At 41.9% G+C, this 24,545-nt stretch overlaps 2 protein-coding genes across 3 annotated transcripts; both read right to left on the bottom strand.

Annotated features, from left to right (window-relative positions):
- Positions 1-825: 825 nt before the first annotated feature.
- Positions 826-18,172, bottom strand: dtd1 (D-aminoacyl-tRNA deacylase 1). Of its 2 annotated transcripts, none has more exons than XM_076729293.1 (6): positions 18,061-18,172; positions 17,533-17,623; positions 16,505-16,740; positions 15,412-15,509; positions 8,269-8,433; positions 826-4,804 (listed from the first exon to the last, which is right to left on the bottom strand). In XM_076729293.1, the coding sequence occupies exons 1-5, from the start codon at positions 18,101-18,103 to the stop codon at positions 8,278-8,280; spliced, it is 624 nt and encodes a 207-aa protein (XP_076585408.1). In that variant the 5' UTR covers positions 18,104-18,172; the 3' UTR covers positions 826-4,804; positions 8,269-8,277. The 2 variants fall into 2 exon arrangements, with proteins under 2 accessions (XP_076585408.1, XP_076585409.1); XM_076729294.1 differs by having other exon boundaries at positions 8,248-8,433.
- A 940-nt stretch (positions 18,173-19,112) lies between these two features.
- LOC143319663 (small integral membrane protein 26-like) lies at positions 19,113-20,778 on the bottom strand. The gene is made up of 2 exons (XM_076728795.1): positions 20,533-20,778; positions 19,113-19,692 (listed from the first exon to the last, which is right to left on the bottom strand). The coding sequence occupies exons 1-2, from the start codon at positions 20,654-20,656 to the stop codon at positions 19,520-19,522; spliced, it is 297 nt and encodes a 98-aa protein (XP_076584910.1). The 5' UTR covers positions 20,657-20,778; the 3' UTR covers positions 19,113-19,519.
- Positions 20,779-24,545: the final 3,767 nt, after the last annotated feature.

Below are 24,545 nucleotides of genomic sequence, written 5' to 3' on the forward strand. Positions count from 1 at the left end.
CCTCTCTCTCTCACACACACACACACACACACACACAGTGAAATGGAACCCAGGTCAAAAATCTTAGTATTTTCTGATACTGGAAAAGAATTTCAGTTTTAGTCCGTTTGAGTAAATCTGTACCCACACTGGGGCGTGTGGTGATGTACTATTTGGTATTTCATTTTATTTAACGTACTAACATACAAAGCTAAGGTTGACCATTAAAGCTGCATCACTGCTTAACAAACAACAAAGCTGTAAACAATGCTGTTTTCTCCCCTCCTGACTGACACGGTCCACAGCAGACTCCAAGCATCAGTAGCATTCCTTTGGAAGTGTGTTCCTGGCCATGCAAAGAATGGATGCCCAGTTTACTGTCAATATTCAGCTCTGGCTGTTTAGCAAGATGCTAGCCGGAAATGTCTGGTGTTTGGTGCTGGCACGGTGGTGTGCACCGTGGGTTTATCTCAGCTTTTTCACCAAAACCTGCTGTCTGCTGCAGCAGGCCACAAGGTTGAGAGCACGGTGACACTGAACCAAAGCAGTTAAGCTGCAGGCTGCAAAATGACAACGAGCTGAAAAATGCTCAGTTGAGCTGAGTCAGGTGGTAAATTTGTTTATTTGTTACTACGAGCAACACCATTCTGATCACATGTAGCTATTTTTCCATTAACAGAAAAATATTGGCTGGTGCAGCTTTAACATTCTGTAAGTCAGTCAGTGCATTTAATACAGGAATGAAGGTGTGCACCACTTCCATGAGTTAAAGAACTTGAATGTGTGTTTGTTTCAGATGACAATCTCAGTATATTTTAGGTGCAAGTACAATTCTTTAGTATATGTATTTATTTATTTATTTATTTATTTATTTATTTTTGGCAAAGTTTCATATGTATACATTTTATTTTGAATTCACAACTAGTCCAATAATGTACTTACAGTCCAGGTACAAAACCACACTTACCACATTTAAAGTATATTTACAAGGCAGCAAAAAGACATGAGGCATGAATTCAGTAGATTAAAGGACGTCTTCAGCACAGAAACATATTGGAAACAGGTGTTCATTGATACGTTTGGATTTGGCTCTTCATCTAAATTCTTATTTCTACATGTCTGCCTTGTATTTGGCATAAAAGCTCTATAAAATAAAGTGTTTGAATGAAATGAAAGTCAGGCCGAGATCAAAATTGGAAATTGTCTGTTGTTTGCTTAAGGTGAAAGAAAAAAAAAAAGATGTGTGCCATGCACTGCCCTCTTCTGGGAATGTCCTTTATTGATATACAGTTCAGCGGCCTGTACTCGAAGGAAACTGATAATATAATGCTGAATAATAACACAAAGTTTTGTTTGTGAAGCTGTGCTGGCTCTCTAATAACCTTCCTAGTTGTTTTGGACTAGTACCACTCACCCATTTAAGCACACACAAATTCTGTGGGCAGCAGCCAAACATCACGGATGCCTTCCAAGCCAACTACATCCTCTACAAATAATAACAATAATAATGTTATCAGTCGAAAATATGTCAATACGTCAGCCAGATGTGAATGCCATTCTGTGTGAACGTGGCGAGCAGACAGTTTCTGTTTCTCCTCTGACATTTGGTCTTGAAATAAGACAAATCACTCATCAAGCCCAAGACAGATTAGATGTAGTATTTTCTTTGGTTACACAATAGTAGTGAGGTCATATGGACTGATTTCACTTGTGCCTGCTTGTACGTGTTGTCTGCTCACTCACTGAACATCCAAAGATAGACCATAGATTTGACTGTGTGTCTGCCATTCCTGGTGTTTTCTATGTAACGATTTGAGGGAAACAGAACTTAAGGATAATGGATAATACTTTATCCTGGCCAAGTGGGTTTCTTGATTGTCGGGCCTGAGGTTTCATATAAATAGCACTGGAAACTTTCCAGCAAGAATGGAAAAAGTGGTTAGGGCTCTAGGCAACTGGTTTCATTGTGCTTTTTTAACCCTTTGGAGGATGGAACAAAAGACAAGAAAAGGAGGGAAAGCAAGAGGTGTGACTGAGAGTTGCCCAAACATCTTTTGAAGAAAAATAATCCACGTTTAATCCATGTAATCCAAACACATTTTCCCCCAAGTAAAGTAAGATCGCTGCCTATTTTTCAGCATCACATATGGCAACCAAGCTCCACTCCAATCCACACATGACTGGAGACCTTAAAGCTGCCGTGAAACCTGGCCCGTCTCACTCAAAGCAAGCTCGGACTGGGCATGGAGTTACCAAACAAGATGAATTCCCAACCTCTCAGAGGCACACAAAAGAAAAAAAAAAAAAAAGAAAAACGCAAGGGGAAGGAGGGAAGAGGAAGGAGGAGGGGGGCAACAAATTAAATCCAGTTAAATTGTTTTTCCATAGCCAGTGGGTTTGGCAAAGGACTCTCACAAACACACACAAGATGTAAGATAAGTTGTAGAGAAGACAAACCAGACACAGTGTGGCTTCAGATGGAAGAGAATGCCTGGAATTTAACCCACTTTCCCATGTCCGACTGACACTGCGCCCACTCCCACTGCCCTGCCCTGCAGCTCGGCTGTCCGCGCGCACACACTAACAGCCGCGTTGGTTCGAAACACACAGGTGATTCCACAAACTTTGAACATCTGTCCCACTCAACACTCCCTGTTCTCACTGTTCCAGCTGTGATCAATTGCAGCCCTCTCATTTGTTTGGTACAGTACATCAATAATCAAAGGCCCCACAGTCTGCTTCCTCCTCTCTTACTGTAAAACCTGTCTGGCATTGGGATCACAATGCAGTCATTGCAGAGGAGAGCCGCAGTTCCAGCCCAATTTGAAGCAGTACTAAAGCTAGCTAGCTAGCAGACATATTTGGGTCATGTCTTCCCTCTCTGAGAGCTCCCAAGTCAGGGCTACAGCAGCTCCTCTCCCTCTCCTCCACAACATGGAGAAACCTCAGCTCAGCACCATTGGAGGGAGATAGAAAGGGGGTGGGGGATATGGTATGGTTGGCCAGGAATAGCTTGCTGAACTAAAAAGAAAAAAGCTAAAGAGTTGGGACAGTATAGACAGGCCAGGTGGTGATGCTGAAAGGAGAAATAAGGACAAGCATCCCTGCTTTTGCATCACAGAAACAAGCAGAATGAAAGAGCGGAAAAACACACAGAAAACACAGCATGGATCACTTTTTCTATTAACATCTTTATAAAATGGCCACAAAATGTACATTCAGATCTGTCAAGGGACAGCAGGACAGTGTCGTAATCAAAAACAATAAATACCAGATGTATTTTTGAGAGGCCAGAGCCCGCCCAGCCATACTGGTGTCAGCGTTCAATGATAGTGAAGCACAGCTGGCCCCTCTCCACAGAGGCAAAGTACATGTAATTGAGACAAACTGACTCGTAGCCACTCAGCCGAAGCTACTTGATCCGAGACGTAAAATCGACTATAGCTGAAGCGAGCAGTTTGGCACTATCCCTGCCTGCAGTCAAACGATCGTTTCCTGTCTGGTGGGAAGACTAAACGAGGTTTAGGAGACATGCAGGTCATCTTTTAGGATTTTAAGGTCCAACCGAAATCACAATTAGTTGGTTTGTCAGTTTTTGGAGTTAGGGATCCTGTGAAAGTGATTTTTAAATGTATTCCTAAGATTCTTTTTAATGCTGAAAGGAAATGCTCCTTTAGCCTCCAAGCCTTGGCGGATGGGTCGGTGTGGGTGACAGCTGAGCAGGCAGACCAGCAACCATAGAGAGACCATGGCAACCAACGTCTGTCACTAGTATTAGCCAAGGTATTGAAGAGTAAGGACCACACCATTTAGCATCTAAATTGTCCAATTTGCAGGTATGTTTGTACATTAGCTAGCTAATTAGCCATCTAGCCAACATTAGCATTGCACTTTTCTCATGGTGGATGTTTGTGTATTAGCTAATTTAGCAAGCTAAGGTGCAACACAAGACATGGGTCCATGCTTATAGAGGGAAAAAGATATATTAGCCAAAAGCTAATGTGGGTTGTGCTCAAACTCTGAGGCTTTTTCTGCATTGTGTGTTTTATTGCGGTTGCTGTCCGGCTGTAAGATATAAGTTTTCCCTTTTGTTTCTCAAAAGACAGCACGGGACATGTCCATTTACAGACCTGTGTGTGCTGTAGAAAAGCTGGACCTTAAACCACAGTAGATTCATACAGGTATAATCACCTTCTACATCAGATTCTACACATGTAACTATACCAATCATGAGGTGTGACTGGTACGATAAATATGGTAAAGCTGTTACATTTTCACTGTCCTGATGTTCTTGTGCCTGTACGATAAGCCAGGGACTTGGAGCAGCCTCAGGGTCAGCGCCATGTCTCGAAACAGAGATTAAGTGGGAACAGCGGGCGGAGAGTGAGACAGGCAGGGAGACTCAGAGAGAAAGACAGACAGAGACAGAGCGAGATGCGGGTAGAAACATAGAAGGACGGGCAGTGGTAAAAAGACAGAAAGAGAAAGCTAGTGGGCCACACAGCGCAATGCTGCCGATGCCTGCTCCATCCCGTATCACCTATGTTCCCCTCCCATGCACCCCTGTTCAATTTCCCCTCATCAATCTTAGAAAACCGTCTTGTAGTTAGACTTCGCTACTTCGTTTACATCTAGCCAGTCCAATGTGATCCTGGAGGAGAGAAGCCAAGGACACCAGCAAGGGGACGATGTTCTGCGACAGGCCGAGAGAATCCTGCTGATTCCGAACAGGAAGGAGGACAGTCCACGATCAGGTGTAAGAGTCACTGAGGATTAAGGCCTTCCTGAGGAAACTGGGCTCAGCGTCATGTCCCCAGTACGACATCTGCATGAGAAAAAACAGAAAAAAGTCATTTTGGTGTCAGGCTCTTCTCATTTGTATTATTGTTGATCAAAATTCAGTTTACAGCATAAATATCCAATTTATTCCTGTTTTAATTGATTTTTTTGGCCACTTGAGGGCAGCAGAACAAGAGAAAAACACATCAACATATTGGCACCTTGTAAAGTTGTTATGGCGAACATGTTTGCAAACAGTAGCAGTTAGCAACCTATTTACACCCCCAACAGACAGCAACATTAGCCTTCAGTCCAATATTCATTTCCTTTTGGTTTCTCTCTTTCTGTGAGCAAAGTTGTGGGCCAGAAAATCAAGACAATGGGCTGAAAGAGCATTAAAACAGGCCACATAGCTGAGGGGTTTGGTGGTAATCCTCTGTGTGTAATGTGAAAGTTGTCATTGATAGTAATGAAACCACAGTCATTTGATCCATAGCTAAATACTAAAAATGGGGATTAGTGTTGCTGAAAGAAAGATTGCCTTTATCCAGAGCCATTTTAGTTGAACAGGCACAAATTCAGTAACAAAAAGTGGGAAAGGGAAACTGGAATTACCACTTCATTGGCAATTTATCAGCAGACTTACACAAACAACGAGTGTGACTGTAGCTTTCATCAAATATAAAAAGGCACCACATTGTGAAAGCAGCCGTATAAAAATTTCAAAATGGAAGTTACTTCTACTCTCTGAGTACATCTCTGACAGGTGATAGGTGATTCGCAAACAGCAATTTACAATGTGGGCTAGAAATTGCTCACGACATCCTGACAAGCAGCAGAAACCTACATGTAAGCTGTTTCTATCAAAATCAGAACATTGCAGACAAGAAGTAAGAAGACCAGACGAGATAATGGAGGACTGTCACAAATTACTCATTCTGAGGAAAGCACACACTGCTCATGTTTAAGTCATGCAAAGCAAACCTCGGGAACACCAATTCCCTCTTTAAAATATGCAGCAACAGAGCCAAGCAAGCAAGCAAGCCCCTTGTCTGACATCTCTCTTACATCCAAATTTCCCTCTTCCACCTCTCCTCCCACCACAGTGCACACATTTCCAGAAGTGCTGTGTGTGCACTCCCCTGCTGCACACCCAGAGATGAAAAACCAAATAACTCGACTTCTCAGACTTTTTTTTTCCCCGTCTTATTCTGTCTCATTTCCCCCTCTTCCTCCCATCTCCCTCGCTCTGGCTCTCTGTCAGACAAAAAGGCCTTATGTAACGAGGTGCTGAAGCCTCCATGTCTTGGGGCACATATTTACCCAACATGCACTTGGGGATTACAGTGCAGGGCCCCTTGCTGGAGAAGACTATGAGACAGGACTACAGGCTTACAAGGTCCCACATGGGACAGGGCGTGTGTGTGTTTATGGAGGCGTTAGAGAACAGACAAAACTGTACCAACCATAATGCAACATCAGCATCAGTGGTGAATTTTAGATGTGCATGGTGTCAGACCGGCTTAACCCTAACTCTCTGCGTGTAACTAACGAACCAATGTGTCTCAGCACGTGCGGACAGAGGAGGACGAAGTATAGCTGCTGCTAAAGCGTGGCTGCAGTGCCAGTTTGACGGCGAATCTGTTAATGTGCGTGGGTGCCACAGAGTTCACACAGGGAGAGGGCTGTGCCACAACAGCCAGCAGCAGCAGCCTCAGCAGGGAGAGCAGAAGGGACACGGAGGGCGCTGACTCAATGCCTCCCCGTCTCTTTTCTCCCACAACTCCTCTGTTTTTGTGCTAGTAAACAAATACTGAAGGCAAATAAGAGCAACCCCGACCCCTCATCTCCCCCCCCCACCCCCCCACCCCCCCGCAATATGAACCGCAGAATGAGAAACAAGCAGGTCTGTCTCTCATGAGCGTTGCTGAGTTGAACCGCAATGTCAACAATAACAAAGACAGCAGGCACAGACAGGAAAAGGAAAAGAAGATGAAACGGAGATGCTCAGCTGAATCTGAACAGTGGCATTTTTCCTCTCACTGCACATTTAAAGCGACCATATTGTACTTGACACAATACACTAATACAAATGCGAGATGAACTACTTTTGAGGGCGACTGTATTTGTTGACAGAGCAAAATACAAAAAAACAAAAAAAAAAAAACTGTGCAAGCTCTTGCAAAAAGTCCAAGCTATACATTTACTGAATATTGTCTCTTACTCAGGCGCTCAGATCTATCAGGGTTTTTGCAAATTTCAGAGTCAAACTGTCTTTTTAGGTCCTTTTTAGAGTATGTGCCATTGAATTTAAGAAGAAATTCAGAGTAACTCTTTCATCTAAATGAACACGCTGGATATTTAAATTAATAATGGCAAAAATACTATGTGTAATATAAAAGGTGTTGCTCATGGTGATGAAGCCACAGATAATTATCAGCCAGCATTTCCCCTCAGCTCTGCAGAGCTTTACGGCATCTTTTAAATCTTTTTTTTTTTTTTTTTTTGTGGTTTTATGGCTCACAGCTAACACACTTTCACCGCACTCACCAACCCTGTTCAAGCTAGAGCAGGCAGCTGTTCTCAGCACAAAAGCTCTGATACAGCCAGCACCAAATGGCAGACAGACAAAGTTAACAGCTAGCTGATGAACATAGTGAAGCATTTAGCAGTTTTAAGAACTTTTTTTTTTTTCTCAGGAGCTGGCAGAGACGAAAACAGAGCTAAAAGGAGAGTGGATGGAGGACTTCAGTTCTTCAGGCGGTCACAAACATACATCAAATGAATGCTTTTGTTGTTCTGAGTCGACTGGATGCGTCAATAGGCAACAGTTTGCTCAGTCATTGCCTGTATCTCCTTGATAAGGCAATAATATGTTCATAATGTGTTTTCAGCTTGATGCACTGCCCCCGAGTGGCAAAAAAAAAAACACCACATATTTTTTCTTAGTGCATAAGAAACAGTAATTAAGCAAAAGACTTTTACTGCATGCGTAAGGAGGGGAAATATTATGCACATTTAACACCTCTCTGCATCTAAAGCCTTTTCATTAAGGGTGAGACATATAATTCAGACTTAAGCTGACCCACTGAAACGGTCATCTTTAATGGAAAAGTGACTTTGGCACTTTCCCAAACATGAGACCGACATTTTAAAATGCCAACAACATATTAAGGTAATGGTGAGCAGCTCTGAAAGGGTATAAACAGACATTATTATTCTCTTGTGGTTAGTAAAGCTGCTGGAATGTAAAAACAACGTACCTGGTATTCTGTATTAGCTCTGAATGTGTGCCTAAATATCATTAAATAAAATGAATCAAACTAAATCTACAGTTGCTCAAAAAATAGGCTCAAGAGAAGATTCGCCTTTCTAACCTGTTGAATAACACAAGAAATCAGTCAAATAAAAGACACGTCCTGCAGACACTCGGTGTGTGTATAAGCATGTGTTACATTTGACTGCGTGTGTTTGTGTGTATTTTTGTACACATCTCCTCGGCTCCCTCACCCTGCTGACTTAGGGCTCCCTCTCTGACGACACATCACCCTCAGCTCCACTGCTGGCGTTGGGGTCCTGTCTGTGACGCTGGGCGCCTTTCTCCCTGCTCGCCTCTGAGGGGCCCTTGGAGCGTGTCTTCTCTTTCCTCTGCTGCTGCTTCTCCTGCTTTGACAGCTAAGGAAACACAAGAAACAGGAAAGCTTGGTTCAGAAAAAAAGCTTTATCCTACACTTCAATTCTTGCGTCCTTAACATATATGAACCTGTAAAAGGAGATGACCAGGACAAAAGCCATGAATGAGGAAGAGAAAAGCTGTGATGCTGCCTTAAAATTGCCTTTAAGAACACTGAGGTGCCTCTGCAGCGGAAAAAGGAGTTAAAGGAAAAATCCATAGACGTGACTGCTACTAAAGCGCTCCAGTCTACATTCAACTCGCCTTGTCTGCTTCTTCAATAAGTCTTTTTGGCCCGGAGAACATGCCTGAACTTGACACATCCAGCTGTGAGTTTTATGTGTTATCTTTGCAAAACAGTAAGCCTCAAAAAAACAGAACTTTGATCCTGAACAGCGAGCTGACGTTCACCATTACCATGGAGTTTGAACAATGTGGGCAGGCAGGACAGGTCTAATGAATGAAGCTATCAAGTTGTATTATGGGAAGTGTGGGATTAAGCAAGGGAGGAAAAGTTTGGATATCTCTATCTCTGGTGTTTTGATTTTGACCATCGTCTTTAAAAAATGTCTCTCTTAAGTCCTTCAACTTTATGGAAGTGCAATACTACATCACTAGAGGACTTTAAAGCGCTGAAACCTCTTTTGTCAATTAACATCTTCTTTTGAGAGATAGAGTTCAACACACGCCCAGTGTCTTCTGCCAAAGTACAAAAGAGCAGTTTAGTTTATTTTACTGAGCTATCCAGTGCATGTTTTTGTGTTTTTCTCAAAGCTCTCCCTGGTTGAGGTGGGCAGGGCACAGCTGGTACTAGGTGATGTCACAAACCTCTGTATGAACCACGCCCACACAGTCCTGCCCAATCAGATTAGGCAAGTTTTTGACTGTTAAACGCTTCATAAAAAATGCCTAAAGAGTATTTTTTCCAAACTTAAACTCTAATTGTTGCCTTTGTAGTCATGAATATTTCATGTTTCTGAAAAATATTTCAGTTTTTAGGGGCTTCAAACATAAGTGTGTGACAATCCTGTTTTTCGTATGCAAGTATTCGGCTTTTCTTGAACACAAGTTAACTTTTTAAATATATTAAAAATGGCTGAACTTTGGCTGAACTGTCACTGAAACCTTATCAGTCCAGGGTTCCTGGTGGTTCAGTGGGCTGAGGCACACACCATGAAAGTGCTGCATCATGACTTGCAGATCATGACCTTTGCAGTATGTTCAGTATTCACCCAAAGGCCCCAACATGCATGCGAATTAGTATAATTAATTAAACAAAGAGGGAGAAACACGTCAGCGCCACAGAGCAGCACTGCACACTGACTTGTCTTTGTGGATACACGGCCACTTCTATTCTCTCCTCATTCAGAGCTATTCTGGGTTGTCATATGATCACTTCAATGAGGCTATTGTTGTGGCTGCATGCACTGGCTCTCGCACACTCCAAAACAGCCAAAACAGTGGCACTTAGTGCGACGAGTCGCTACTCCAATCAAACCCACTCCTGCTTCTTTTTTCCTTTATTCTTCACGGTCCATAAAACAGCACAACAGTTATGATGAAGTAGGTATGCTACCCCTCATCTGAAAAAGGCCTGTAAACACAGATGCTAAAACTTTTATGACTGCTGGGTAAATATTTATGAACTAAATGTCATCTTAAAAATCCAAAGCATTGCATAAGACATTACATTATTCAAAGAGCACAAAAAATTCAGTGTTATTCCCATTTGAACCCATTAACATGCTGTAGTATCAAACCAGGCCTACTGCCTTTGTTGATGATATAACATCTGGTACGTAAAACCCAAGAGACACATATCTGAACACAAACTGGACCCAGTGAGCAAGCAGACAACATCTCAAACTCTGATGTTAAGGCCACATCCAAACACAAACCTCTGCTTTGCAACCCAAAACCTGACCCAACATGATCAAACATATATATACTTCCTGTGTATTCTGGGTTTCAGCCCACACCCAAAAACAAAGTGCACAGTCAGGTGAACAAACGGAAAAACTCAGGACCCCTCAGTCATTGATCGCAGCCGTTCAGCATCCCAAAGAGAACATCCAAACAGGATGATTTTCATTGCTCTGGATAACACCATTGTTTGCTGTCCGCTTGACCCTGCAGTGGACTAAATCCCTGATTCATGGAAAGAAAGGGACAGTGTCTGTTGGCTGTTGCTTCATTTCCTCCCCGTGCCAAGCTTAGCCTATTGGCTGGCCTTTTATCCCACATGTTCAGCCTTGGCTTTGGCTCCTCGGCCCCCACAGCAAAACATCCCAAACAGACAAGATTAAAATTCTGAGGACTGCTTAATATCCCTCCCTTTGGGCTCACAACCAAGGCCACCAGGGGAGAGCAGCCAAAGCCGGCCCGAAGCCAAAGCATAAGGATGTTGGCTGGGTTCCACGGAAGTGACCAGAATCAATTCAGGAAGACGGATATATGAACTTCTTTCAAATGGCTGGAATAAGAGGCTGAGAGAGGTGTATCCCTGTTACTGAGAGGTTAGGAAGTATCTGTGTTCTGTTTGCACAGTTTAATATCCTCATTACTTAGCTTCTGCTTTGTACTGCTTTGTTTAATGCTATAGAAATGTAGCTATTTAGTAAACAGCTGTATACAACTGGTGCTTTACGTAGAGAGATATGCACAGCTGCCATTTACCTTTACTGCAGTTTAGTTTAACTCTGTTATTAGCGGTGATACTTCTCAAACAAATAGTTCAGTTAAATCTAAAGTATGAAGTCTAACTTGTGCTGGAGTCCACTGTCAGTGTAGCAGGAGAGCTGTGTGCCAGCTGAGTCTAACATAGGAGAGGGAGGGGGCGCAGCACAAAAAATCTTTTTTTCAACTACCTGATTATTTAACTTAAAAAATGTAAAAAACAGATTAAAAATATGGCGTACTAGGGCTGGGTGTTTTGATACTTGATACCAGAATAGTACTTTTTAATCCTGCTTGCAGCATAGATTGGTCTTCTCTGGTGTTGACTGTGAAATGTTTTTTTATCATTCTTTGTGGATAAGGTCACTGACATAAGGTCTAAAACAGTGATTCTCAACTGTTTTCAGTGGGTCGTAGACCTTTGCATTGGCAAAAAAACAGGAGGTTTTTTGTGGCTGTTGATCATTATGTCTCTTCACCGTCTCGGCTAACATGCGGTGTACCCCAGGGTTCAATCCTTGGTCCTGTTCTGTTCTCCCCGTACGCGCTCCCCCTTGGTCTCTTAATTAGTTGACTCAAGGGTATTTCTTATCACTGTTGTGGACTACACCCAGCTATACTTCTCTTTCAATTTGAATGACCTCAGTAAACTCTCCACTGCTGATGGTTTCAGAGGATGCATCCCAACATTTTCCTTTAGTTTAAAAAAAAAAATGCAGAATCAGTCAATAGTTTTAAGAAGCTGTTAAAACTCACTGATTCCAAGCACTAACCTGTAGTTTTTACTGTAGTTACAGTTTGTCTGTTTGACCACTGTCTTTCTGCATAGTGTTTGTGTCTTTATTCTTCTGTATAGTTTTTTTTTCTTCCTGTTTTAACTATCTAGATCAGAGGATGAAGCCTAGTGACTGAGGATCCCCTGACTGTTCCTCTAGCACCACCACGACGTTGGCATTTGTGGTCTTGAGTGAAATGTCTCAACAACTTTTAGATGGTTTTCTATGAAAGTTGATACAGATAACCAAGGTCCATAGAGGATGTATTTGAATGGTTTTGGTGATCCCTCAATAATTCATGCAGTGCCATCATCTGGTCATAATTCCAACCTGCCCATTACTGGTCGTACTGGTTTACGACCAAATAGCTACAAACTACTGATATTCCCATCAGCCTCAGATGGACTTTGTGTTTAGAGTTAATATGCAAACACTGGAATGGTATCATGTTAATGATGCACACAGCAAAAATTGCCTGTTCAACATCAGCAAAGTTGGCTTTGTAACAGCAGGCATGTTAGCATACTGACGTTAGCATTTAGCTCAAAGCGTTTCTGTTCCCAAGTACAGCCTTATGGTGCCGTGAACATGGCTGTAGTTTTAGTCTTGTTTCCTTGTCTTTTTGAGAAAGGAAAACATTTTTCGACCAAACCATTAAGTAAAAGAAAGCAAATTTTACAATGTAACATGTTGTCGAAACACTAACATAGAAGAACTGTGCCTCAATAAAACTGTTTTCCACACTGGCAAAGCTTTGCTTAAATCATCAAAATCATTCTGCTCTTGTCATACTTTGGTCAGTACTAAAAACAGACTCAAGTTCTATACTCAGCCCTGTCCATCACAAGTTCTCAGAACCAAAGATGACACCAATCAGCTCATCTATCTAACAACTATTTATTTCAGCACGACAGATGTCCTTTCTCCCAGAAAACTGCACATACAAAGCCATCAAGAAGTCACACCTGCCTTACAGTATGTTCTGTAGATGATGAGATATTAACCCTTTCTGATCTCAGTCCACAGTTGTAGATTTTAGAAAACGCCATTTCGAAGGAGCAATCCTGGTTTGACAGACAGCATACTGAAGTGAACAGAGAACAGGATGCTGGGAGCAGGCCTGGTCAGCTCCCACAGGAACAGGTACTGCAGAGGGTGAGCATGAGGTGGCAACAGAGAGCTTCCCAAAGCCTGTGCATGTGTACCGCAGATCATCTGCAGCCCACACAAAACACCCAGTCACACACACTCTCTCTCATACTTCTATACTTTTGAGGACCCTCATTGACATAATGCATTCTCTTGCCCCTTACACTAACCTTAACCATTACAACTAACTGCCAAACCCAAACCCTAACCTAAACCTAAACCTAAGCTTAACCCCAGTCTTCACCCTATAATTTAATGATTTACATTACAGGGACCTGCAATTTGAGTCCTCACAATGTGACTGTGCAAACAGATTTATGTCCCCATAATGTGGGTAAATGTGGGCAATACATTGGCGTGCGTGCACACACACACACACACACACACACACACACGGGTAAGCCAAATAGCGTGTACTTTCAGCTTCGCCATGGGGAGGAGTGAGTGAGAATCAGTTCCACTCCACAAGGCTATGGAAGAGGTGGCAATGGCAGACGGTGATCTTGGCAAGGACATGATGGTTACTGTTCGGCTTTTTTACATTCTCTTTGTCAAAATGTCCAAAAATGATTATCCTTAATCAGCATTTAGCTTGTTTCTAAGACAACATGCAGCACGATATGTTTGTGGTGACAGACTGCAAATGGCTGGAAAACTTTCCTCTATATACACAACTGAACAGACTGAATGCAGTTAAATGAAGGAAACATTCATAAAAATGAACTGGTCATCAGTGACCGGCTTTTTTAACCACCAAAAATGTCTTTACTGTGCAACTGAAAGCACAGCACTGACAAACTGTCACCTTACACAGTCATTATGGTGAACATTCAGCCTATTTACACGGCCAGCGGACACAGAACAACATTAGCATTTATTTGGAGCCTCTGGCCACCTTACAAATCCAATTCCAGTCCAAGTCCAATGTTTGCCTTCCTTTTATCTCTGTTTCAGTGTCCACAAACTGAAAAAATGTCCACATGCTCCACTGTTCACCAGACAGTCACAAACTTTGTCTGGTTTTTGGTGTTGGGCAGGTAGTTTATCAGAGGTTTTGTGCTGAAAACAGCTGATTCCTGCAGCTGTAAACAAAGCTGATTGGAGCAGAGTTTTTGGGGCCTTAAAACCAAAACAATGACCTAAAAAGAAATTTGAGCTGAGGGAAAGTGCAGAGTTTACGACAAGCCTCTGTGGGTTTGAGTGACACTGTTTCACGTTCCACAGTATTCTGATTCACTGTTCACATAAAAACCACTGATGAGTGCAGCCTTAATGATCGTAACACGTTTCCTACACCACACACGACCTCATTTCATGCTTCTCGTAGTTCTGATAACTGTTTTATGGGCTCCATATGTTCCGATATTTTTGAGTGTCATTTGTTGAAAATCTCATTAGAAATACGTATTTGATGTATTTGTGTTGTTGTTTGCTATGAATATTAATTTTACTTCCAGTAAAGTTTACAGTTTAAAAGTTACTGTTATATTCACAAAGGTTCAAAAGTTTGGTCTTTGGACAAATCATGTTTCTGACTCAAATCATTACTGTGATTTAACAAAAACTCTGCCCTACATGTAACATGCGGGAGGCTGCACACGAAAGAAGAGGAAATATCGCCACCTAGTGGTTCATGAAGAGAACTAAAATGAGCCATTGAAGAGAGGAATGACACCTCATGCATGAATCCAAGGTGGGTAGAGAGATGCACCTAATTCAGGATTTCTGTGTGTTTGGTTGTTTGTTTTGCGTTTGTTTTGAGTCCAGCAGTACAGCAGCAGTTTGAGAACCAAAGTTCATTTTACATATTCACTTTGGATATGTGTGTGACTTGTTGCTCTCAGTATAAAAAATATATCTTAGACAAAACAAATCTTACTTTAAGGTCTGTTTCCAAGCTTTTTAGAGCAGTGTGTAGTGGCATCTAGCAGTGAGTTTGCAGACTGCAACCAGCTGAATATCCCTTACCTCATCCTCTCATAGAGTGGCCACTAAAAATGCCCTCTTTAGAGTCAGTGTTTGGTTTGTCTATTTTGGGCTACTGTAGAAAAATGATGGTGAAACACGGCAGAGTCTGTGGGAAAGGAGACGCTCCCTCTGTAGATATTCTGAGCTCATTCTGAGGTAACAAAAACACTGATAAATCTACACTAATGACAACATACTCATGTGCATAATATTCCATTTCTGTCTAAATCCTGCACACTGGACCTGCAGTTCTATCTGTCAGCTGAGCCACGACAGCTGAGGAAACAACATCCACTGATGTAAGACCATGGAATAGTTGAAAACTCCAGTAAAGACCTAATAAGTGAACAATGAGTTCAGTTTTCTTTTTGTCAAACTACTTTGTCCAAAGCTTCATGCTCAGTTACGTACCTGCTTAGGGTCTGTGGGACCAGGAGGTGACGTCAGCTCAATGGTTACAGGGCCATCGTTTTGAATTTGGACCTGCATGTAGGCCGCAAACTTCCCGTCTGGAAACAGAAGACAACGCAGAGACACATCTCACAAGTCATCAAGAATGAGACATAGACAAAGATAAAATACATTCAAATGTCATCTGTTAGCATCACTGCCACAGTTAGCCCACAGTTTACTAAATCTAAGTAGCCCAGTACATCCCAAAAGACACCACCTCCTAATGGGCAGTAAACACAAGTGGAATGTGTTTGTCATTGGCAGTCCATCTTAGCAGGATAATGTGGAGCCTTGAGACATTGGGGACAAAAGATGAAGGGGGTGTAGGAGGACAGGAAGTTTCAACTTAAATGTTCTCCTTTCTTCCTCTGGGTCTGCGAGATTAATGACACCATCTGCACAATGAAGCTGTGGGCCGCGGTGAAAAAGTGCTGCATCATCACATTTCCTCTCTGGGGGGGGGGGGGGACTAATTAGGAAGCCTTATGCCTCCCTTGCTGGGACAAGGTGTTCTCTGCACCTGCTCCCCGGTGGGCTGACCCAATTCAGCGCCACCGTCACTGCACCGATAATCCACACCTCCCACCCCCAAAAAAGCCACAACCTTACGATGGAAATACAGGCAGTCAAATAGCAGGGGGGACAGGGCAGTGATCCAAACGTATCAGTGAGTGGCCATAACGGTGACCCTCGACACTTTTGTTTTTAATTAGCTCGGAGACAAGTAGCTGTGAACAACCCAGTGTTTTTAGCTGTTTTTTCCTCAAACCTCCTGGAAACTGGCCTCTCATTTGAGCCTCCACAGTTTTCACGATGATCTTTTTCATTTTTGCTGTTTTCAAAATGCATTTTAACAAAATCCATCCATCAGCTAGTCAATATCTGACCAGGGCTGCAAAAATTGGAAAATTATTCAATTGATTTTACAAAATCTGGAAAGAAAAGCAAGAACTTAGTGTTTTATCTGCTCTCCTCTGAGGTCCAAGAGCAGCAGGCACACACCACTGTAAGACTATGTAAAGTGGGACGGTAAAGACGGCTGTGCACCCACCCTTAATGAGCTCCGGCTTGTAGGCACTCCTCATGCTCTCCAGGATGCTGTTGTAGAAGGGCTGGGCCAGCTCTGCAGGCATGGCTAAGTGGAAGTCTGGCTTGTTGCCTTTCAGTATACACTGCAGTGTGAACTGGCTCACACACAGTACCTCAAAGTCCCTGTCCATCACACTTTTGGTCCATGCTCGTCCGTTCTCATCTTCAAACAGACGCAGGTTCAGGATCTTGCGTACGCTGAAACACAGTTATGAGATATGTAATCCATCACAACAAGGACTTAGCTGTCTACATTGCTGGCCAGAGATGCAGTATTGTTGTGGTAATGCAGATTATGATTGTAAGACGTAGCCTGTGTCATGTATACGTTACATCTTTGCTGATCATTTTTAATGCATACTATACAGTCTAAGATTTTCAGTGTGACTTTCATGCTGTGCAGACATTAATGGAAGCAAATAGCTGCCTGGAACAGTAAACGAATACATTCAAATATGTTAAAAAAAAAAAAAAAACAGTAGTGTGGCTGAAGGCTGAAAATTCACAAATTTAAACATATGAAGTCGAAAGACACTGAAATCAACTTCTAAATTACCCACAACGCACAAGTTTCTAAATGTAGAAACATCTACGGTCACTAAAGACCCCTTAGTGCCTCGGATGTAAAACCTGTTAACAGGGTTAAAACATGCAAAAACTCCCTTATGCACACCATACATGGTGGTACGACCCTTTAATGGTGGAGACCATAGCCCACCCAATACAGGATGTTAGAGGTGATGCCAACCAACCATTTTCCCCCACATAAACCTTCAACATAACGAATGCTTTTGAGGATTGTGCCCAAGTTGGAACATTTTATAGTTGCAGATGAACTTGTCAGTGGTCTCTGGTGGGCAAACTCTGGATTGGAGATGCTGTTGGCAGGTTGCCATGGACATATCTTAAGCATTTCAGATTCAAGATCCATTCAGAGTTCGGCCTCTGAACGTCCCTCCCTCCCACACACACACACACACACACACTCACATGTAGTCGGCATCCCTCTGGGTGTCCTCCACTGATATACCCAGCAGTATACACAGTCCTCGGCCTATGGAACTGATCTGCTCTTCTCCCACTGCAGGAAAAGAGGGAAAGGTTGAGTGAGCGGGGACTGTGGTCACTGAGTGACGAGCAGCCGAGACTGACAGGTGACAGACTGAATGACATCACTGTGCGCGGTGAAAGGAGCCAGCAGTCAGGACTGTCAGTCAGCTGTCAGTGCCACGGACATCCAGAGGACACGTTTATCATTGGAGCGGTGAAATAACCTTCGCTGCTTTCCTCCGAGCTTGAACGCCCCGCCAGCAGTCCTGTGTCTGGACCCCGGTCAGACTTTGACCGTCAGAGACACGCCTAGCTCTCTCTGGAGCCTCTTTCGTTTCGCTTGCAGTGCTAATGCTAACTCGGTTAGCTAAAATGCGTGGTCAGCGACGTCTATGCACGATAGCTATTAGCTCTGGTGTAAAGGCGTCCAAGCGTGGCAGCTTCGCTCGGTTCAAAACAGGCGCTTACCTGTGACACTCGCCTTGGTGACCCTTTGAACGATAGCCTTCATTGTTGTGGTAGTGTTTGTGAGCACGCTCTCACAACTTCCGAGGTCTAACAGCGTGACGGGACGATGTCGCCCTCTAGCGGCCGAAATACGCAACGCACACCTTTAGCTCCTTCCGGAGGAACAAACACGCTTTTTAACAAGTCACTCAGAGGCATGTGGCTGTCATCGCAGACACACTGACAAAGAAACAATGAGGAGCATGTAAAATATAAGTAGAAGCATCATACCGTGTATAAAATAGCTAAAACATAAACAACATAAAAATGCTGAATACATGTTAATACATCAAATACTACATCATAATGACCATGGTCATTTTGTCTGCATAGCGCAGGCCTTCACCTTTCTTTGTATTTATATCTGACTTATATCTGATTATTATGTTAGTCGTTGAATTTTTGTCATGCCTATGTATTATAAACCAGAATATGACAGCACTAACTTTCCCTGAGATAATGTCATTAAAATTGTATTTGTAAAATTAAAACTAACAAAGTCCAGGTGTCAGGTGTGGCATGAATGGACACTGCTTGCATGAGTGATCACAAAAAATGTGATACAATAGCCATGTAATAATATTAGCTTTCTTAATGCGCTTGGATGTGCTGAGATTGTTATGATGTATTTATGTAGCTGTGCTGTGCATTTTGAGGCTGCACTCGGTCATGGTTTTGCATTGTTCAGCATTATATTAAACAGAGCTTTAGTCATTTTTTTAATGGAAGACACTCTGACATGTCACAGAAGGAAAACACTTGTGCAAATGATAAAATGAACAATGGATGAATTCCGTTCAGCTGCTTCAGTCATGGCTCACTGGGAACCCTGAAGATAACAGAGCCATTGGCAATGCAGTCAGTCACACCTGTTTCCTGGTATGACAAGTCAAAATGTCTGCTGTGACAAAGGCCTACAGAGAGAGCTGAAGCAGCAGAAATACTAGAAACACCCTATAATATAATGTGTTATAATGGCACACACATCGCAGCATCAAAACTGACCACAGAACTGAAACACAACGCTTTTGATTTTCACAAAGGTATCGCTCATTTCCCACAACATGCATTACTTAACACATGCCAACACCAGTCAAAAACACAATAAAACCTTCTGACACTTTCATAATTGTGCCTTTTATTTAACAAAGAGATTAAGTGAACCCTCTGGCTATGCTCTCAGAATCAGAGGAAACTTGACCACACTAATACTTAAACATCATTAGTGGTTGTGGAAACCTTCTGTTGTTGGTGCGGATGAAGCGAACACAAATATTGTTGAAAATTGCTGACAGTTTCATCACAAATCCTAGCTGAAGGCAGTCCATGAGCGTCCAAACACGATGGCAGCTCTCTCACACCTGGACAGGTCACACAGAAGCATTCATTCATAGTGCATTCTCCAAACTTCAGTGCAGAGCTATTTGTTAGCGTCTCCACTCCCAGGCTCACTGCTGAAGGATTTGATGAAGTTGTAGATCCTTGTGGTGTACGGGACAAAGTCTTTCTTGTAGATGATGATAGTTTTGGAGTGAGGAGTCTCGTAGATGACTTGATTTGTATTTTCTGGCACTTGCACTTCTTCTTTTTTTCCTAAGTTTGAGGGAGAACATGCAGAGTGACTTAGCAGTCAGAACTGACGTGTGTAAACCTGCTTGAGGGTATAAACAGTATAATAACTGTGAAAGTCACCGTGTGTGTATTGAAAAGTTTGGAAATGGAAATTAAATGAGTTGTTTTTATTTCTGACTTTTTTCATTTATTACAACAAACATTTTCAGCTTGACTAACAAAGCCCAACAACTGTATAAATAACATTTGATAATTAGATTTGTTAGCTTATCACTCTCAAATTGATCTGCCACTATTGATTCTTGTGTCCCAGCCTGTTTAATATCGTGATAGTGTTACTGTCAGGGCTAAGGTTGGTTTAGGTTATAAAAAACACAAATCACCTTGATGCAACCAGCCGTGGAGGAAGTATTCAGATAATTTATTTGAGTACTTTTACAGGTAAAAGTCCCTCATTCAACATGGGCCTTTAAAACACAAGCCTCATCAGCAAAATGTACTTTCAGTATCTAAAGTTAAAGCTCTCATTATGCACACATTATCAATGTCAGATTATCAGATATCATATTGAATCGGTATTGTTGGTGCACTATTGTGTAAGTATTGGCATAATTTTATCTAATTTAATAATCTCATCTCTCCTTTACGTTTAAAAAACGTGACTTGCAAAAGTGATGGTGAGGGAAGCATCTCTGAGACAAGCAGGCTGCAGACATGACTAACTGTAGACAGACAGACAGACAGACAGACAACAGCCGTCACCAACGCCCCGATCAGCTGGTAACTTCACGGTTTACTGACAGCATTTAGACAGTGTCGAGCGGTGTGTGGGTGTGCGTGTTGCAGGTCGTGCTCACCCACCTGGCTCGTCCTGACGGGGTCCTTTGTACGTTATGTATCCGTACGTACAGATCATGGTCCAGACGCCAGCAGCGTACAGCGCAGACGCTCTGACGTTCCACTTGGCCACATCTTTGAACGACATGGCGGCAATATAAATAAAATCTATCCTGACGACAAAGTGCCCCGATAAACGCCTTTAATTATCTCTTGGTGCGAAGGTGTTTGGATAACTGAAGCTAACAAGTACAACTCAGGGCGCCGCCATGACAGCCAACCCGGAAGTACAACTGATACTTTAACACTTCCGGGTGTGCTTTTTCCAATGACTACTATCATTAAATAATAATTTTGTGTGGGGACATGGACCTTTGCTCGCACCAACTACATCACGTTCAGTCATTAACTAATTTTATTTTAAATAATCAAGGGTTTAAAGAGCTCCATCATCACTGTCTGACAACAACTGGATTTAGTTTGGCTCACACTGTGCTCAAGTCTTCGGCAGGTGTAAATGCAGTCTGTGTGTTGTGCTGTCATCTGTACACAACAGAACACTGAGAAAGATATTCGTTGTGAGCTAACAAAAAATAGAGATTGTTCAAATTCAGAGAATGCGTGAGAGAGAAGGCTGAAATAGACACACCTTTAATCACCATCTACCCTGTGCCATGAAAGGACCGTGTAATTCAACAGAACCATGGGAAAAATGAAAGAAATGCGAGTGGGAAATGAATGATCTACTGTTAAAAATGACCAGCAGGGTTAGAAAGAGTTTTCCCCTGTGCTTATCATGTGTTCACCCAATATCAATGACCTAAATCTCACTTCTTTTCTGTGAGACTTTGTATCAAAATTGTGGAATTTTGTCACAGGATGTCTCTGTTGGAACATACTGAGGAGAGGTCTGTTTGGAACTTACTCCATTTGCTAAGCAATATATGAGCTAAGTATGTAAGCTTGTAGTGCCCTTTTACAAACAGCTACCACCATCTTGGACTTGGACTTGGATGTGGACTGACCCCAAGTCCAACTACAGACACCACAAGTACACATGTGAAAAAAATGAAATATATATTTTGTTAACTATATATATATTAAAAATGATCTTGTTTTGTTTTGTTTTTTTGTTTTTTTTTGCATGATGTACTGTATGTGCAGTATGTTCGGTTCAGTATACTCAGCTAAACACAAATAAATTACGCTGGACAAAAATATTGAAGTGGATTGAACGAAATGTGTGAAGGGGAAAGAAGCTGAAGAGATTATGAGAACCTGCCCATCAATACATTTCATGTATTAGATACAAGTCACACTGCACTTATTTCTCTGATTAATTAGCATTCAGTGCTCACGATGTGTGGGATAAAGGTCAAAGCTGTCACCTGACATGTCTTGTGGCTACTCTGAAATAATCGTTGTGACTTGTGTTTTACTGGAAATTGGAGGTGATTTTTAATGTTGCTGAAAGACACAGCTGTGTTATGTCCAGGTGAAAACCACAGACGGCTCCTTTAACACAAATGTGGGTTTGATTAATACAGAGCGGGCAGAGCTCTAGACTCAGACTTGACTCATGGTGCAATGCTAGCAGGGCCATACATAACACTGAAGACACAGAAGCCATGTCCACAGTATTTTTTTTCTTTTGTTATTTTCTAATGTAAAGATACACTTAATGGATTCTTCTTATTCTGCTAAACTGCAGTAGGCAATAAATTCACCTATTTGTAGGAGAACTAAAGAAATATACAAATGTGTAAATACAATCAACAACATCTGGACACTGTAGTTTTTTTGCTAAACTGGAGCATGTAGCATATCTTTGGTGGGACTATTTTCACGTGGATTAATATACACCATGTGTATTTACAGCAGCAGAGTGGTGTATGTACAATTGACCCAAAGTAAATTTCAGCGCCCTTGTTCATGGTAATGAAGGAACATGTCACCCAGTGCATCAGTGTGGAGGATCAATTCATTGATGGTTTTGGTCTTTTTTTGTTGACAAAAAATAAAGTATGAATATAAGCAGACCTATCCTTAGACAACAGTTCTGGAAAAGGTCCTTTTTGAGAACATGACAAACCACTGCAGCTCATCTGGGAGGACTTATATTACTGTTACATAGCATTTATCAGTGAGTCACACAAGTGTCTCATACAAAATACGTCTCCGGTGTGCACGCTATGAAAACACCTGTGGATGGTTAATAGCTTGTACAAGAGGGTGAAGAGCTGACCCATGTGTGGCTGTTTACATGACTCACGTTAGCCATTATTCTTATCTTGCAACAGCTGGAGGCCCTGAGGCGTGCAGGTGAAGATTGACAGTGAAACATACCTGAATGATAGTGTATAGCCGCTGGCTGTGTGGTGTTATGTGCCACTCATTCATTTCTCCCTGAAGTATGCCTTTTTTTAAGGCACTCTGAGGATGGAAAACAGGGAAGAAGACTCAAAATCACTTCACGCCAGCGGGGCTGAAATGACATCTTAACTGTTTTAGCCTGGCCAAGGCCAAAACAAAGCCTGTAACTTGCTGGTTTGAAGTGTAAGGTTCAATGATTCAGGGGACAACTCAGGGAAGCTGACAAACATAATTTAAGAGGGGGAAAGAGAAACACATCACGCCGTGTTGCCCTCCGATTGGCGTTAAATCAACAGAGGTGTGAGAGATGTCGTATTAGAAGCATCCATGTCTCTAAAGAATTCATTCCCCATAAGTTTCAAACAAGATGGTTTCAGACTTGTTCAAGCAACAGATGGACTTGAACTGAAAAATCACACGTTCATCATACGTTTAGTAATGTACTCTTCTGTCTGTTGTTTCTTTGGATACGTAGATTTCATTTCCAGCACCTCTTTTGACAGTGACAGCTGGAGAGAGAGAGGGAATGACATGACCTGTCTTCACGTTTGTCACCTCTGTTTTTTGTCTTTTGATCGCACCGTATCATTTTTTTATATATGTTGACTGACATTTGCACAAGAATCCAGGATCCAGAATCCACGTCTAGCAACACACAATACACATGGACCCTAAAAATCAACATATCTGAAACTTAAATCATCCATTCAAACAAAATCTAAAACTTCAAAATCTAACATTTCAGTCACCAGCCCAGATCTTGGCCAAAATTCGGCCAAGGAAACTGTCCTCATGAAGTGGAGATCGGGGAACGCCACACATATTCAGTCCGTCCGTCATTCATTTTTTATTTGTTTTTTGGCTGTCCGCAATCATAACTTGAACACACTCACATACTATAGTAGTATCTCCATATTCACTGAAAACCACGTACATACATGCATACAAGAGAGGGCAAAAAGGAGGAAATATGGAAAAGCAGTGAGAAATCAATAATGATAATAGTGTGGGTGCCCCTATAGCTCAGTTGGTAAGGTGTGTGCCCCATGTGCTGAGGCTGCCAGTCCTCTGCCATGGCTGCGGGTTGGACTCATTTGCTGCCTGTCGTCCCCTCTCTCTGCCCTCTTTCCTGTCATGTCTTCAGCTGTCTCTATCACATTATAGGCAAAAAGCCCAAAAAATACTCTTAAAAAAAAATAATAATGATAATAGTGATGATTACATTGTGTTCATTCACAGGGCTATATTAATCACATGTATATCAATACCTACAACACTAATAATAATAATACCAATGATAACATATTTACTATTACTATATTATCTATTGTCATTATTGATTCTGTTCCTGTTTATTCAAATATCTGTTATTTATTTATTTTGTATTTTATTCTTTGATTCTCTGATCTGACTTTATTATGACTATGATGATGATGATGATGATTATTATTATGGTTATTGTTGTTACTGGTAGTAATAGTGGCATTGATATATATATAAAGAAAAGTGCTCTAATCTGTGAATTTCACCAGCACATCAATTTTCACATAAACAGCTGTATTGGGTGTTAAAACTTCTCAGCATTATTAACATTTCAGCTCATTGTTTTGATTTTTAGTTCAGTCAGCAAGAAATGTGGTGGTATTCATTTTATTACAGCAGTA

This window comes from Chaetodon auriga, chromosome 4 (assembly GCF_051107435.1).
Source record: "Chaetodon auriga isolate fChaAug3 chromosome 4, fChaAug3.hap1, whole genome shotgun sequence".
Classification (NCBI taxonomy): Eukaryota; Metazoa; Chordata; class Actinopteri; order Chaetodontiformes; family Chaetodontidae; genus Chaetodon; species Chaetodon auriga.